The sequence below is a fragment of the Sceloporus occidentalis genome, unplaced genomic scaffold (assembly GCF_023333645.1).
Source record: "Sceloporus occidentalis isolate IW3139 unplaced genomic scaffold, rSceOcc1.0.p SCAF_51, whole genome shotgun sequence".
NCBI lineage: Eukaryota > Metazoa > Chordata > Lepidosauria > Squamata > Phrynosomatidae > Sceloporus > Sceloporus occidentalis.
In genome coordinates this window covers 4,077,408-4,095,423 of record NW_028317031.1, presented here as the reverse complement: position 1 = coordinate 4,095,423, position 18,016 = coordinate 4,077,408, and the positions used below count along the sequence as shown (strand labels likewise).

General features: G+C 41.1%; 1 protein-coding gene across 1 annotated transcript; it reads right to left on the bottom strand.

Moving 5' to 3' along the window:
- Positions 1 to 13,530, bottom strand: LOC149288493 (nardilysin-like). The gene is made up of 31 exons (XM_089491664.1): positions 13,385 to 13,530; positions 11,804 to 12,071; positions 11,582 to 11,663; positions 11,188 to 11,341; positions 11,028 to 11,101; positions 10,846 to 10,941; positions 10,085 to 10,207; positions 9,940 to 9,997; positions 9,671 to 9,744; positions 9,314 to 9,383; positions 9,102 to 9,179; positions 8,744 to 8,864; positions 8,356 to 8,414; positions 8,209 to 8,263; positions 7,699 to 7,803; positions 7,380 to 7,503; positions 7,183 to 7,269; positions 6,849 to 6,968; positions 6,677 to 6,728; positions 6,131 to 6,281; positions 5,891 to 6,018; positions 5,461 to 5,623; positions 5,130 to 5,161; positions 4,288 to 4,426; positions 2,935 to 2,982; positions 2,538 to 2,590; positions 2,043 to 2,126; positions 1,477 to 1,567; positions 673 to 789; positions 342 to 431; positions 1 to 198 (listed from the first exon to the last, which is right to left on the bottom strand). The coding sequence occupies exons 1-31, from the start codon at positions 13,528 to 13,530 to the stop codon at positions 1 to 3; spliced, it is 3,240 nt and encodes a 1,079-aa protein (XP_089347790.1).
- Between the last annotated feature and the right edge of the window lie 4,486 nt (positions 13,531 to 18,016).

Below are 18,016 nucleotides of genomic sequence, written 5' to 3'. Positions count from 1 at the left end.
TCATTCGATTATTTTGTGGTATGGGAGAAGTTTCAAGGTGGAGGTGAAGCCTCGGATGTCTTTAACCTGAACACAGTTTTCCATGAGGGGTGATGGGGGCAGGAAAGTCAGACCACCGATACCGCTGTTAGAGTCTGGAGCTCCTGGCAGAGGTGGTGGCGTCACATTATCCGGCTCTTTCTGCCCAAATCCAACCACCTATAAGAAATCAAAGATTCAAGTCTGAACGTGTTACTATAATAAATAGTAAAACATAACTCTACAGATGCTGCAGTCATAGAGGAGAACAGGTATGTACTGCAAACTAAACAAGTAGATCTGTGCTACAGAGAAATACATACATGGACGCTGAGAACCCTCCTGTCACAGCCTCGGTGATCCTGGAACCAGGTAACCATGTCTGTTTTACTGAAGGTCTTCAGGGCGTCAATCTATTGAATTACATGAGAGGATAACTTGCAATGAGTTGGAAGAGGAAAAAAACACTCGACAGACGTTAAATCGAGCTACTTAAGTTTAAATGATACCTGAGCACTATTAGGCTTTGGCCCAAGGGAGACGGATGTATTCGAGAGAGGGACAGGAACGCAGATCTCTCCACAAAATTTTAATCTCTCCCCCCCAATTTCTATGCCCAGAAGCAGCCTGTAATTGCCTAGTTTTATACTCTACCTCATGTTCCAAACGGTCGAAGAGATACTGCTGGGTGAGGACCTCATTCCAGTTTCTGTCTACTTCTTCTCCCAGGTGAGTATCTTCACATTCCTTCAGTTTTATTAAAGCTTTGACCTGCCATGAAAAAAATATTGTTTCAAATGCTGACAGACATCATCTCCACTCTTGTTATTCTCCAAGGACCACTTCGCAGGTCTCCATTGTTCTGTGTAGCTCCTTTGTGGGCAACTTTATTCATTCTTTCTCTCTTTATGTCACTGTTTCTAAGCTGGTCATACCCAAATGTGTGTCTCTTACGTCGAAATTACCTCCTTGGATCATATCACAAGCTGTGTTTCCACTATCTCTCCTCACTACCTTAAACTCAGGTTCACAGTATGCTAAGTAAATAAACTTTAACAGATCTGTCACTTTATTCTTTCCTTTCAAGATTGAATCACACTCCCCCCCCCCCCAATTCATATTGCAACAACCTTACTGTTCTTCTATCATTTGTGTCACAAGTGCTACCCACAAAAATAATGCATCATTTCATAGGATTAAAGAGTAATTTCTGTACTAGGAATGATATTTCTACCACTCAGTTCAGTTACAAAATAACATTCAGCGGAGTAGGTTGAATATTTAATCAAACTCACACCCTTATTCCTCTTCAGCCCCTTTTACACGATAAGACAATTCTCAGCTTCACTTTGTATTTCTAACCATTTCCAAACAGAAAACAAATGGTTAAATGCTATTGTTTGCTCTTGTTTTCCCCCAATGTCAGGCAATTTAAGATGAAAACAACATAACCCGTACCTGTGTTTTAAAGGCTTCGTCTGTCAAACTGGCAATTTTTTCACCAAAACAGGTAAGAAATTCCTCTATCTTCTGGTCTACCACATCCGAGCTGGTAATCAAAATATTAAGACATTGAGCTCAATAGATCACAAAATTATTTTTGGCAAAGTTGTAATTGTTGAGCAATAAACGACCCTCCAGCTGATTGCTCCACAATGTACCCAGAATAGATTTTTTTTTTTTTTTTTTTATAAATATGACCAATTCTGTTTCAGAATAAATTCAGACATGGATTCTTCCTGCACTGGACGCGTTTTCCTTCCCACATCTTTATCATATCCATCTGCTGACTCCACATTCTTACTCTGACCCCAAACGCCTTTGCAAGCCATTAAAACAGATCGTCAGATCAATACAGTTAGTGGAAGCTGAACGTAGCAGGAACCAGTTAGCTGACTATTCGTTAATGGAGCGGGAGATGTCCTGTAATCTTGTGCATTCTAACCGTGCCGTAGAGCATTACATATATTCTGGCCATCCTTCACTTTTAATGTAATATTTATCTCCGTACTTGGATCACTCACTTGAATTTAGTTGCTTGGGTTTCGACAGTGACAGAAAACCCCAAAATCCCAGATGTGTTTCTACAGACTGGGTACACATGATACCTGCAGCAAAGAAGGGGGAAAATGACAGTGTTTACATGTTCCCCGTTACACCCCCCCCCCAGTAATGTTTAAAGGTGTACGATTATATTACATATAAAACGATACTCATTTGCTGGCATTAAACAAGACAGTAATGTTTCTAGTTCAGCTCATACTAGAAATCATACAGCGTTAACATGATTTGAATCGTATCCATCACTTAAAGCTCAGCCAGCCAAGACATATATAACCTCTCAGAGATGACGGGAACTCTTAATACATTCAGACAGGAACAGCCTTCCCGATTACTAGCTGGGTCATCTATACGTAACGGAAGTATGTGATGGTTTAAAGGTATATAATATTTACACGTAGAGGCAAAGCTTTCTGGTATTACAAGATCCCTGTGACCTTATTTCTGCGCTCGCTTACCCCAGAGTTTGCTTAGTCCTCAGGAAATCGAAGCACGGCTCTTCCATGTGCATCTGCAAGAGACATTTAAGTTACTCTATGGAAAGTGTATGGCGATCATCCTGCAAACCCTTTTTTGCCGATGTGCCTGTATATAGCGGTTATGCATTGAGCTGTCAGACTGCGGTGTAACCTTTTTTTTTTTCTTTTTAAGAGCAACACTGTTATAGCCAGAGAGATGCATGCACTACAGAATATGATGGCGCTATATAAGACAATAAATAATAATAATGTTTTGTAACTGCAAAGTTCAGAACCAGACGTTTCTGTAGCCATCACAGAAGGAGCTTTTTACAGGCGGTAATCCTTCATCCGCACATCTAAGGGATGTTGGGCACGGCTGGAACCAAATACTTACAACCAGCAGCTCCATTAATGTGTAGTCTCGTAAATTCTTTGCACCGGACTGCAAAACAAAGATATACAAATGAAGACGTTTCATTCAAAATGATGAGCTTAACTATAAGAAATGTTGGTGTTTATTGAGAATGTCTGCAAGTTATTCTCCAGAACAGTTTTCATAATTTATAAAACTGAGTTTACAAGACATCCACATTTAACTATTTGCTTCCAAGATGGGGCAACATTAACCCCTTAAGGACAATGGGCGGTCCTTAAACCCATTGAAAACAATGCATTTTGAGCCCGTACATGTACAGGCTTTGTCATTAAGGGGTTTAAAAGGAGGTAACTTGCATTAAAGCACACGCAATGCACTTTAATTTTCACAATTTATAACATAGCCTTTTAAATGGAGGGGGGTATTTACGCTGGAAGCTGACCCAGGCCTGACCCAAAGCAGTACCCCCAGGACCAATCTTCGCAGGTGCCATCATTTCTATTGCGCATTAATGACATCACATCCCTGCACTCCAACTCACAGCACAAAGTCCTCCGTAATGTAAATGGCCCAAGATGGGGAGATCAGACATCTTCGCTATAATCCGCACCGGCCCGATTGCCCAACAGGGTGATCTACAGCCGCCCCGCTGCTCTTGGCCTAGTCTGCACAAATATTATCTTTCCCATACAAAGCAATTTCTTTTGACAGTGGCACGGATTCTAAATAATGGCGTGTATAGAACGAATTGGTTGCTTTCTTGTTTGACAAAGGATTCATTAAAGGGCTGATAAGGGTTTGGGGTTGAGGATCAACAGCCCGGGGATTATCCGATATATTCTGTTTTAGCTTCATTAATGCCTGAGGAAGGGACCTAACAACTTGGTCTCGAAAGCTCGCAATTAAACTCTCATAAATGGTATCATTTTAACTATACTTTTCTTAGCGGCTAACACGGTACAAACCCTTTTTATCATAGACTGCAGGACTGACATTTGGGAATCTTACCAGACACTGGATGGACTAACCTGAGCTCAAATGGTTTGTTTAGAATGTTTTGTCTTATTATACGCGGGGGATTGGTTGCTCGATATGCATCTCTTACGGATTTGTTATACGATAACATTTATCTTCATATCATCATGTTGCAAAAGGCTGATGTGCATTGCAAATGTGTTCGTTTGTTTATTTAGTATTGCCGTGTAAGTGGTATTAGTAGTAAAGGTTTTTATTTTTTAGAAGGCAAGAGAAATAGGAATAATGGTTGTAGCTGTAACAGAGGAAACAGTCTTAAGTTGACTTTATTTACTGACTTCATTAGAGAAGCAGTTGAAAGTGTTTTTTATGCCCCAGTTACAGCTGTGATCTTACCTGGTAATAAACAGTAACTTCAGAATTGGCATCTTCTTTGTTGAGAGCCTTTACTTTGCAGAGGTGATGAGCACTCGGTAATTCAACCACCTGGAACTGCACCGGGACAGGCATCTCCAGCGGCTGGAACTGAAGCTTCCTGCAGGGAACGGTAAGTTAGATTACATTAAACTGCTGCAGTCACTCGCATTGTGATCACCGTGTGAGCGGAGGGCATAAAACCAAAAACAGTGTTCTACAAGCATTTAATCAACAGGGAGAAGTAAACAGAGGCTTCTCCAGTTTTTTTCGTTACCAGTACGCAATAAGTTATAATGCATTCTACATACGTAGAGGATAACACCCCTAGAACAACAATTGATATTGCAAGGCAAGTTTAAAACTAAGCCAAAAGTTGCAGATTTAACATTTTATAGTTAATAACCAGAGGTAAATGTTATAAGTAAGGATATTATTAGAGGGTGGTGCAAAGCGGCATTACTGTAACAGTGATAGAAGTTACCCAAAAACCCCTAAATCAGGTTATTTATGCAATAGGCATATGGCTATACTGAACAGAGGACAAGGCATGGGTCTATGCCTCTACTCTTAGAAAGCAAGGTGCATTAACTCAAAAGATTAGATTATACAAAATACAGCACTAACTTCAAAACCTGTCATTTATTATTATTAAGATCAGGAACATATAGTCTGCATTCAAATCAGGCTTATCAATAAACTGACATGCTGAGCTAACCATCAGCTGCGAAGAGTAACCCGACTATTCAGAGAACGTGCGGAGTGACCCTTGTATTTTGGAGAGCGCATCATTTTGCGAAGAGGCAGAAAGAAAAGTCTCTCACCTGGTGACATAGTGGAGGAAGTTGGCAGACTCCTAAAAATAGGGGGGAAAAAAAAAAAAAAAAAGACGTAGTAGTAAGATACTTTCTAAATCTGAAAAAATTGTGGTATACATTCCTCCATACTACTTCTATATGTATATCAAAAGTGTGTTCCTGCAGCCCTATTGAAATCTGAACTTAGAAGAGACCTCAGTATCTTTGGCTTGATCCAGTCGCACAAAAGTAACAATCATCTTCACAGTCGCACAAAAGTAACAATCATCTTCACAGTCGCACAAAAGTAACAGTCACCCTGGCGTTCCTCAGTTTGCACGAGAAGCCGCACACCCACCTTGCTGGTGAAGTTTCCCTGTACCAATCCCTCCACGTAGAGGCGAGACTTGAACTGACTGACGAAGGACAGCAGACTGTCCAAGCTCACTCCCTGGAGCAGAGACTGGTACTTTTCAATCATGGACCAACGTTTATGTTCTAGGATCAGAAGACGCACGTCCCTGGAAGGAGGAGGTAAAATAAGTTCCAAAGTCTGCGGCTTCCTACCATTCACAAAGTATTTCCATCTAACTGCATAGCATAAAATAACAGAGGAATGATTGAAGAATATGAGTAATGGGATCCAAAATGTACAATATACTGGAGCCTCGAGGGAGTCTTGAGACCAGGTACCTTGCAGTAGATGGTCCGGAAGTTCTCGCATATATAATTTCCCGTTAATGCTTCAATAAACCAAGACTTAAAAGATAGAAAATTGCAGAACTCACTTCCCCAGTTTTTCTGGTCTGATGAGAATGTTGAAGTAGGTTTTCTTCAGCTGTTCTGTGATCATCCCAAACACATCAGGAGAGGCAGTGAAGTCGGCCAGGTGGTCAATGATGAGCTCGAAGAGAAGCTACACGGAGCATGGACACGAATATCGTGGGTATACGGCACATTTCTAGGATTTCTATTATTATTATTATTATTACTTCCCAAACGTAAAGGCTTTGTGTCGTCATACTCACAGGTAGTTTATGGTTGAATCCTTTCACTTTAACGACTAGTCCGTGTTCTCCTGCAACCAGCTTGTATTCCAGCTGAGCCACGTCTGCCTCGTAAGCCGGCTCAGCCAACGTGTGAGCCAGGATATTGACAAAGATGTCAAACAGAACCAGGCTAAAAAAAATAAAAAATAGAATAAATCAGAGCTGAATGTGACGTGTGAGGAATCGGAGCTCCACGGTGAGTGAAAGTAATAAATATTATTTTTGCATGTTTCTGATGATTCCAGCAACAATTCACCACTAGCTGCTTTCATTCTTTCAAAACAGTGCCCTGATTTGTTATTCCTGATTTATAATCAAGAATAGTGCTATGTTATTGATAAAACATAAAAGTTTAAAACACGTAATTACAAGGGACAGACATGATGTTATTGGCTTCCTCCGTTAATTGTAGAAGCACCTGCAGTGAATGGTGGTCGCTTATGTGATCCACACTTCTCTGTAAGAACATACAGTAACTTTTTCCCCAATGTGTATGCCATTCGTGGAATTACACATTATACTCACTTTTCAGGCGACTGCTGGATCATGGGGGAGATCAGGTGGAATCGAATGTAAGCTGCAAGAGGAGAGATTGTTTCACGATATATTACAAGCAGCCTTCCACGTTACGCAGTAGAATGGTACCACGCTATTCACTTTACCAAGTAGTTAGAACACATTTCCGACAGCCTCTTACCCTTTGGAATCTTGAATTTATCGTCTTTCCTATACCATAGGCAGCCCTGCTTGGTGTCCACTATTTTCTCTGGATATTCAGTGTCTGGACAGTCCGAGGTCTTCAGCGTAAAGTCAGTGGCTGCGTGAGAGATTGCAAAGCTGAAAAGTCTTTGGAACATAGCTTCAGATACAGCATGGTAATCCCAGACAGTTACACTTGTTTGGAAGTTAAGAAAACTATCAGGTGGTGATAATTCCTGGATTCCATAAAACCAAGAGATACTTTGTATCCCCCCGCCAGATCTAAAGATACAACCTTTTATCTCTGGGGTCAAAGTCTGTACATCGCTTACCAATGAACTTGTTTTCTGCCGGGAGATGCAGGTCTGAGTTCAAAGCAAAGTCGGTGGCCCAGAGCTCTTTCCACTTTGGCTCGATATCTGCGGATAAGACAAGACTGTACCGCGGACAGAGAAGGGAGCTGCATGTTACATGCAGGATTTATCCAGAGATCCTTCACCGTCGCCTCTCACCCAAGGTTCTATCTTACCGTCTGCGCTGTACTGGGTACCGAACCATTTCTCCTTCCGGTCACACTTTCCTTCGTTGGCAGGAGAAAGTAAAAGAAGATTTGCCTTCTGAGGAGTAAGATCATTCAAGGCCTCCGAGATGACCTACAGATGCAGAAGAGTTACACAATTTCTTATCTCCATTTAATTATTTCCAACTATCAACGTCCCTGCACGTCAGAATATAAAACATGCTTTAAACAAATATTCAGAGGATGATACATTTTTTTATCCATTATGATTTTGCTCAGTAAAGAAAAATGAGAATTTCTGATAGAGTCTAGAAAAAGTGGCACTCACGTCAGGAACGTATTCGAAGAGCAGCTGATCTCCAGTCAGAAAGTCTTCCTTTGGAAACAGTTGCATATTTTCACAGATATTCTCCACATTCTCAATAGGGTCCGTCTAAGAGAAGACGAAAAAAGGAATGGGTTGTTTTTTTTAAACAAGCTGTTTAAAGCAGATCAGTGCATAAATCTCAGTAATAGAAAGTTGTGGGACTGTAAATATTTAGCCTTACAACTATAAAGTGGCCAAATCACTAGATCCGACGCCTTGGCGGATGGATTGAAATAATATTTGGAAAACAAAAAGGTATCTCTGTCTGTAACACCTTCTGATGTGCACAGTATGCTTGTTACAGTTACTGGCCAATGGGAGAAGACATTGTAACCTGCTTGACTCCCATTGGCTGCGCAAGGTTCGAAAACAGAACATCGAAAGATGCGGGTGGGAGATTCTATTTATAATTATATTTATTTCTAAAATGAATTATTCCTTCAAAAAACACATTTAAAAAAAAAGTTATACCTGCTCCTGATATTGAAACTCATTAGCTTCAATTTTCTGAATTTCACGGAAGATCCTTAAAAAAAAAAAAAAAAAAAAAAAAAAAGTTACACTTAACCTTAGCTGTGATTACAAAGAAACCAATGTGATTTTGGGGTAAAATCATACCTTTCTTGCGGTCCCTGCTGCTGTAACATTTTTAAATACTGGAAGACAATGTGCGTGACCTACAGGGATATATAAAGATTGAATCAGTGCAGGGCATAAGACAACAGGTTGGAGATAATTACACGATGACGGAGCAACACAGTACAAAAGTAAGGGGCATGCCTTGAAAATAAAAAGCCTGTGCATCGATACAAAGCACATTACATTCCCAGGATGCTCCGACATGGGGAATACACCATATACTCCACACCATTTCAATGTATTCATCTTTCTTTTTCATAAGAAACACATGTAGATAAAGAGGATTTGGGTTGTGGAATAGGGGACAGTAAAAGTGATCTCTAATCGGCGGATACATCATCCCAAAAGTCTTAATCACTGCGCATACCTCATAGAAATGCTCATATCCCGCATCGGTTAAAGTGATGGAAATGCTGAAAACTGAGTATGTTGTGTTCTGCTCAAAACCGGTCTCGCTGTTACCCCCAAACAGAGCCAGAGCCCAACACCTGCGGAAAGGCAAAGCGTTCACAACAACAGACAGAGCGTGTTCAGACATCTATGGAAAAACGAAACTAACAAAAAATAAAATCACGCTATAGTTTTACATAACCGGCCCCAGGTCTTTCACTTAGTATAGTAGATACAATCATAAGAGGAGTGAAGCTTTCCATCATTCATCCAATCCACCTTCCAACGCCTAGAACTACTGGTGGGTCGGAAAACCAGCATCTAACATCACTTACTTCTTACGCAGAAGGGAGAGGATGCTGCCTTTACCCTCGTGTCCTATTAACCACGAGATGTAATGAAGTGGCTTCACCCTAAAAACAGGAAAGGATTTAATAGCATTTTTTTTTATGTAAGTTGACTCCATTTGGCAGAACCAATAAGGAAATATCACAAGCAGGTACAAAATTTGTTTAAATTAAAAAACAAACAAAAAAAAACCCCTTACTTGTAAAACTCCTCTTGAGGTGGGAGAGCCCAGGTTATAGTCAAAGCATGGACCTTCTTAATAGGTATCACTAAAATAAAGAAAAAAAGAAAAAAAAAGATTTAGTAAAGAGAAAAAGTGATGATGTTTATATGAATGAATATAAGTGGTTAGCTTTTCACTCGCACAATTATCACAATTTAGAACGGTTTTGTCTATTCAAATGTGCGATATAACATACTTCATTGCGTTAATAAAAACTATAACAATAAGAAAAAGAAACGACACAATAGAATTACTTTAACTTAAATTCGCTTATTTTTCACTTTGCCATTAATTTTGATAAATCAGTTATTTTATATTAAATCAAGTTCATACCTCTGTACAGAGCATTAAATCCGGGAGTATCGAAAGGTTCACGAAGGTGGCTAAAATCAGGTTTTTGCAAATCACTAGGAGGAAGGGGAAATAAAAATGAAGCAATGGAGTGGAAATTAATAATACACATTACTGGGCTGTATGGTGTAAACCAGAGATCCCAGATACATTTATATTAAAGTGATTTGAGCTTTGCTTTTAAAAGGAAGCCGGTGCAGACTCAGCGCAAGTTCAAAAAAATTAGATAATCATTTTTGGGGCAAACTTACTTATTTGGGACCTTGGAGAAAATCTCCCTCACCCACTCCTCCAATGAATCCAGAGTTTCTGTAGAGAGCAAACAAAAATGTTATTTATCTATGTTCAAGACTTTGAATTACTTGTAAGAATCCACTCCAGCCTCCCCCCACTTACCTCTAGACTGGACTGCGAGGGTCATGTAATGGGCAGAGTAGTACATTCTGTAGAACTCTCGCAGTCGGACATGGGTGTCTATATTCTTGTCCTTGGGATCGTGCTTCAGAGTTTGGGCATTCCCTGTAAGCGGCAGAACATGATGAATCTTGGACAGAACGGGACGTTGAATTTCATTGCCACACAGTAAGACCCCGGGGGACTTTTTGCCAACAACACATATGCCAATGGGACGTTTACCCCAACCATCCAATCTTTGGTTACGTTGTTTCTTTGGAAGGAGAGCGAACTTCTTAGGTCGATGTGATATATGTATACAAAAAACAGGATTGTAGAACATCTTTTATCTCATTGAGTGTCATCAGATATGAATTTGACCGCCCATTGTCCTTAAGGGGGTTAAACCCATAATATGCATTAGGTATAACCCATAAATCAAACTACTTAGAGCGTCTGCAGGGAAGCCCGTGTTATCTTAAAACTTTGGGCATTATTCAAGAAGGCAGGAGTTTGCAGGGAGCTGCTGCCCCACTGACTAAGCTATCCATTCCGCAGGGCCGGTTCAGGCATTCTTGAAGGAGAAAACAGTAAGGGTGGACCCTTCGTAAAGTATAAAGAGGTCAGTAAGTTCCAACTGCATCTCGCCTGCAAACCCACACATTAGATGAAAAGCCCTAATTATCTGGTGGAATTCTTTGCTACAAGTAATAATCGATTAATAAACTATTTTAAATTAAACACATTAATTGGCAAATACTTACCCCAAAAGAACTTGCTCATAGGGTGTCCCGGCTTAGCCAGGCTTCCAAACAACATCTCTTTGCGATTAGAATCAGACGGCCTGGCAAGCTGAAACTCTGAAATGTTGGAAAGGGCCGGTTACACGGCGTTCAAAAGCAACGGAACATTCCTATAATCCGGAATACATAAGTGCAATTGTTACCGCTGTCCACGGCTTCCACCTCTCTGTCAACAGCATCGCCGACCATCAGCGGCGAGATAAAGAACTGCGCCCACCTACAGAAACACACGGACACTAGTGAGTACCGAACACATTCTTAAACCTTATGCCAAAGCAAATGAACGTCAACCAGTCTAGCTACCTGTCCAAAGCCTCCTTGAAATGCTTCCGTTGTACATCAAACTGGAATATGGTGCGCTCACAGTCTGTGGAAGCATTGTCGCTGCCGCCATGTTTCTTGAGGAAAGCATCAAAGCCATTCTCGTCGGGGTATTTCTCACTCCCCATAAACACCACTGTGAAGAAGAGAGGGATAAAGCAAGACGGACCAATGCAAAGCGCGCTAATTGTCAGCACGGAAGACTAGTGTGTCATGGTACCCATTAGAACTGTTAACAAAATAATGAATTCAAATAAAGAGAGGAAGAAACTTAGTCGCACGCAACCAAACGAACATAAAATACAATGCATTGATCCATAAGAAGGGTCAGTACTAAAGAAAGTAAACAAACAGCTAAAGATTCATGGGATCTTACTGTGCTCCAAGAAGTGTGCTAATCCCGGCAGGTCCTCAGGATCGCTGAAACTTCCTATCCCGATGCACAGGGCAGCCGCGGACTACAGAGAGGAGAGATGCAGAGAGTGCGTACGACGCAGGAGACAAGTCTGTCAGCGACAAACCTCGCAAAACTAAAGGTATGGATCTTAAATTGGTCAATCTGGCTCCTAAATTCTACATCTGCCAACATCTCGCTTACCAGCTTCTCTGTGCAGCTTTTCTTGTTGCTGGGGTGTAAGCTGTCCGTCTCCTCCTCTGCATTTTCATCATCCTCTTCATCGTCCTCGTCATCATCTTCTTCACTTTCATCCTCCGAGTCCCAGTCTTCTTCATCATCATCATCATCATCTTCGTCATCATCATCATCATCATCATCCTCTTCATCTGAGGACTCAGGGTGGCCCTGACCCGCAGAAGCCAGATCAGAAATAAGGAGAGTCCGCAGACCATTCTCAAGTTCGATAAACCTAAAGTTAGAATAAGTGATTGGGAGAAAAAAGAATGTGAAAGAAATACTTTTTTTGGATATACATTTGCTGGTACCTGAAGTCAACCCTGCCTTCCCTGAATTTGTGGAATGGCAGATCCACATTAAGCACGCTTGAATAATATACATTATATATATATATATATATATAAATAACGAACAATAATACATTTTGTCTGCTTTATGAGTAACCACGTGGGGTTTTGTATATCGCAAAACTCAACATCTTTATAACGAGTCCAGCTGCTGAATTTACAACAACAAAAATCGTGCACCATTTGTTTTAACAGAACCTTTAATTCTGAATATTAAATTTACTGATCAAATACCAGTTTTACACAATCTTATCAGATCTAATGACATGTATCCTCCTGGGAGAGCGACAGGTATGGGGTTAACCCAGAAGTGGCTCCTAACAACCACATCAACCAAAAAAAACCACCCAACCCCCCATATAAATGCGCCAGAAAGTTTATCAGAACGGTATGTTTCTGATTAGATGTGGATTTTTAAATAAATATTTGGATAAATTCCAATGTCTTTATTGTGAATCACTGAGTTGAAACAATGTCCTACGTTCCAAAGCATTACAGAGGTTTTAAACACACATATATATATATATATATATATATATATATATATATATATATGACATATATACACACGCACGAAAAATGCCTTAAAGGGAGAAGAAAAAAAACTTTTAATAATAATAATAATAATAATAATAATAAACGTTGCACAGAGAGGGGGCTGGAAACCACTATCCAGAGCTCATATTACTTTTGGTGGTCTTTTTTGTTAATTAAAAGACTAAAAAATGTGCTGATCCAGTGTTCCAAAATACAATATGCCAATCAATGTTACTTCACTATGAAATGAGCGACAATAAATAAATATATATACCAGGTCACTGGAAACATAGCTGTAATAGAGAACTAATAAAAAAAAAGTGTCAATACAAATAGAATGGTGATGAGGTCACGGGGTAAAAGACATTGGACATATGTGATGTAAAGGGAGGAGGGGTAGTGCTCACAAAATGTGACGTCACATGAAGGAATAAAGTGTTCCCAAACAAAGTGATGACACAAGAGGGAATACTTGGGCCAATATATTGAATGTGTGGAGATGACGTCAGGCCATGGGGGGGGGTTTACCAAACACACAGAGCTTTCTCAAGAGATAACAGTGCGTATGGCTTTAAGGAACCGGCTTCCAACTTGCCCCAGACGCTTAGCGGTAATAACGGGAGTAAATGCCCGGGTGGCTGGGTGGGGTGTCAGTACTGACCGGTACTTCTTGGGGTCACTGGGGGACTTGCTGATGCCGGTGTCCTCGCCGCTGTCTGCAGGCTCCAGTTCCTCTCGGCTGCCGCTGTTATCGCCCCGGGAGGGAGGACACGGGCAGGCGGCTTTGTGCGGGTTTCTGGCCGGCATGGTTAAGCGCTGACTCGGGGATAGGGAATTCAGTTCACCGGCGTTACAGGCCTCTCACAGCCACGGATCCCAGGGCTCAGCCAATTGGGTGAAGCGGCTAGACCCCATGGCTGATTTAGAACCAATAGTAAGCAGCCGTGCGCTGGAGGGGCGGAGCCATCGCTGACTGGCTTATCAGAAGCTGCTTTACCGCAGCGTCGTTACGTCGTAAAATGGATGTCCAGGAAGTCACAGCACGTGGGGGTGCGGGGAACGGCTCACGGGTTTTTACAGAGATACGGAGGATAATCACCGTTATTATAATCAGGGGAAAGGGTCTGTTGGTGCCGTGTTCATACTGTCAGTGGGATACCGGGCATTGTCCACTAAATCGGGATAATCGAAGTAGTAGAGAAGGGAAAGTTCCATGTAGTTTTGCAGGGTGTCCCTCGGTTCCCGGCGGGATTTACCTGCAGTGCACTAGCCCGAGGCGATGTCAGACGTGCCGGGTATAGGCACTGGTGGCCTAAATGTTTCCTTGATTACGTTGCATGTTGCGTCACGTGTGTGATGTCATGTTCTGATCTTCAGGTGCTTGGGTCATGGCTAGGTCAGCACTTGTGAGAAACCTAAAAATCAATAATGGTTACTATTAGACTTTTTACAAAAAATATAGATTTGTAGTAAAAAAAGAGATCATTTATAATGAAATACTGACCATAAAAGCACGGTGGGAATTCACAATCACAAGTAGCTTCCCTGCCTGGGAAATTCCGCATGTGATGGGATTCGGGAACGCATTTAGAATTAGACAAGAGATAAAAAAAATGTAAAACTTGGACCTTAATCAGTCTGAGAGATTTTTTTTGTGACCCTCATATACTCGTTTATACATCCTACAGGGTACTGGCCCATAACACCTAAATAGAATATATATATTCTATTTAGGTGTTATGGGCCAGTACCCTGTAGGATGTATAAACGAGTAATTGATACTGTGCGTGTTGGTCGGCAGCGTGTGTCTTGTAGCAATCTGGTATAAGGCTGCTTGGCTGACATTTCGTCGTCCTCTCGGCTGAAGTAAAAGTTTAACATACGGCCGCATGCTTGTGATTTATGGGCTACTGGCCGGTAAGTTTCAGGGCCTAATTTGTATCCCACTCAGTTCCCGAGTGGACAGTTAAGAATACAACGAAGCGCATGGAGCGACGCGAGTACGTGAGACAAACCTTGTCGTACGGCAATGCCTTCTAACGCTGTGAACGTGACGGTAGATAAGAACCCTTTGGGTTCTCTGATGTCCCTCCATGCATTTCTCATGCAGAAACCTTAAGTCCATGGTCTTGTCTTATATTCAGGGTAGCCACATGCCTACCCCACGAATGTTCCCTCTGCCGCTTATACTGGGAATCTGTTCCACTTATCTACCACATCCCCAGCGCAGTAGAATTCCTTTGCGTTACAAATAAACCCCCGACCATTGCGTTTTAGAAAGTGACGCCTTGTCCTAAGAGTCCTTTTCATAAAATGTATTTATTTTTTACTGAATCCCTTTATGTATTGAAATGTTTCTATCCCGCCTTCTCTCCTCCAAGCTACACTGAGCACCTCGTCATTTTATTTCAATAAAGAATCTGACGCTTTTCCAAGTCTCTCTCTTCTGTTGCTGTCTGTTGAATTTTGAAGTCACTGATCGCTAAAAATGTAGTGTGTTTAGGGGGTCTCCTGCCTCGTAGACAACGTATATCCATCACCTTGGCAATATGTCCCTGAAATTGTATTTAATATGCAGGTATGTAGCTGTACGGTAATATCTCACCAATAATACTTCTTAAAGGGCTGGTTATTGCAATAATGCAAGAATCTTCCGTGGAGAAACACTATCCACAGTCTATAGCAGTAATTAAAATTAATATATATATATATATAGTGAAAATTGTTGATTTGTTTGTTTAAAAATAAAATGACAATATTTTGCTGGAGCTTTAACACAAAATGAGTTAAATATGCAATGAAGGCGTCACAGCTAGAGTTATGTGATTGTGATTAATGATCAATAAACTTTCGGGGGTGTTAAGTTGTTTTTGGCATTTGGTGTGTCGGCTTCAGCCCCCCGCTCCAATTTTTTTCTTTTTATCATGCAAAGTCTTGCCGCTTTGTGTCTGGACATGCGCGGATGGATCGATCAGGGATCTGACATGGAAACCCTCGGGAGCGAGCCTGATAAATGAATATCGATTGGTTAAGTCAGATGACGGGTGGACAGACAGTGACAGTTCGGTGTATATAGACGGGCGATGCGTACGCTGAATGTTAACAAACTGGAAACCAGACTAAGATTTTACTAAATTGCCTTAAAGAAAAATATAGACTTTGTTTACTTGGCAGTCTTCACGTCCTCATCGGCCATTTCATTTGTTCATATTTTTGTGAAACTGCAGCTGCAGATTTTGCCCATTTCAAGATGTCTTTAGGTATAACCCGGGGGTCGGGAAACTTGGTTTTGATTTAGAAGCCAGCCAAAAAAGTTAGGAGCCACCTTTTTTTCTTTCCCAATCATGTTTTTATTTTCATATATTACCCGACCTAGCACCCGGGGTTTGTCGAGCCTTTCCATACACTAACATACATTTACACACTAACACCATACAGTAACATATTCTACACATGTATACACATGCTAACACCATACACTTATACACACTCATGCCAATGCCATACCTTGACATGTACAGCACTATACATGGCTAACACTATACATATGTAGAATTACACACTATGGGCACATGGACAAACACTGATATTCGGTTACTCTGTTGTTACTCCCAGTATCTCTTTGTTACTATTTGGGTACATTTGCTTTTAGTGTATGTTGTTCTTGGGACTAAATACTTCATTCAGATGTTTTCCAACTTGAATCCAAAATATGAATTTGACTCGTATAAGGGCTATTGGCTGATGCTTTTCTGTGTTTCCAGAGCAGGAACACGAGACGGATTATGAAACATCGGTGGCAGGTAAAGTGTGGGGCATGGACGCCTGGTTAAAGGCGAAGCTTTGTTTTTTCCATCGACCTTGCGACCTATATCTTCACGTTATGCTTGAATAGCTTGTGAGGTGGCTTGGTGGAAGCTGTGATTGGGGTCTGCACTGATTCATTTCTACGGATCGGCGGGCCGGAGAAATCCCCTGATCTCCCCAACCATCCTGTGTCAAAATTCCTTGACCTCTGGAAAATAATGAATGTCCCGCGCAAAACAGAATGGTTGGTGGGTATGTATCTCATTTTTGTATGTTTAGTTATACCATTAAACGTTCTGCGGATTGGAAGCGCTTACCTGCAGCTCTAACACAGGTTCTATTTAATGTAACCACGTCAAAATCTTATATTTCTATTTAGCAGATATTGCAATAACAGAAAAGAGAATGTTAATTATTGGTTAATATGACAATGTACGTAGAGATGGAGTGTATTACTTATTTCTGTTTGGGCAGGACTGTCAATGAGTTATGTGGGGTTATATTATAGAGCTAATACAAGCAAGGGATGAGTTTCACACATAATGTAATGAATGTAAATAATTGGATCTGGGATAGCTGCCCCTTTGGCACGGCATTATAGATACACCTGTGTAAGAAAAATCACGAGGTTCTGCCACGCGGGGACTTTCCATGGCACGAGGTATAAAGCTTTGCCTAGTCTCAGTCAGGATAGTGTCTGGCTCGGCTAAAGGCTTTCCTCCAAGGGTAAAAAATAAATGGTCATCACGGTGATAACGTGCGGATCTCCATGCAACCCGGATAGCTTAACCATGATAACGATAAAAATAGTGTTTGAAGCTGAGGGGCAGATTGAAAGGCTGAAGGTGAGCAGATTAGCGACTGTTCAAAGATTACAAAGCGACTAATCAGCCACGATTAGACAAGAGCCCAGGAGCCACGGACTTCAAATCCTTCAACCCAACTGTCAAGACGGTCCTGTTAGGCAGTGGACGGTTCTGGGACGGTTTTAGCTCATACAGGATGCTTTATTATGGATTATCTGTTTTATTTTTTTCCCCTTTTTCATATTTTTTCCCAGGACCCCCACTTACTTGTATGGTACCTTAATTTCTTCATATGGTTTTCCTCTTCTCGTTTCCTATCCCCTCAGCTTTCTAGTGTCTAGTCTCCGCTATCTCTCCTTCTGCTCCCCAATAATCTCTCTAAGTCTGAGACTCCCCTCTAACAAGAGAATCGGAGCGACCTGGTGGTCTTGTGTGAAAAGGCAAAGGGGTTCATTCAATAAAGTATTCATTAAGATAGGCTGCAAGAACGCCTAACTTGGGCCTCTTTAATGTGTAGTTTAATGGGAAAGGAGACAGTCAGTTTTTATATATAACCCATGTTTTATATAGGGCTAACTATGCTGTGTACACAGTAGACGCAATCTCTTCCCTGCAAATTCTCAATTTAGTAAATATATACCCAAATCGGTAGGCTTTTTCCATTCAACAATGAGTTTCTT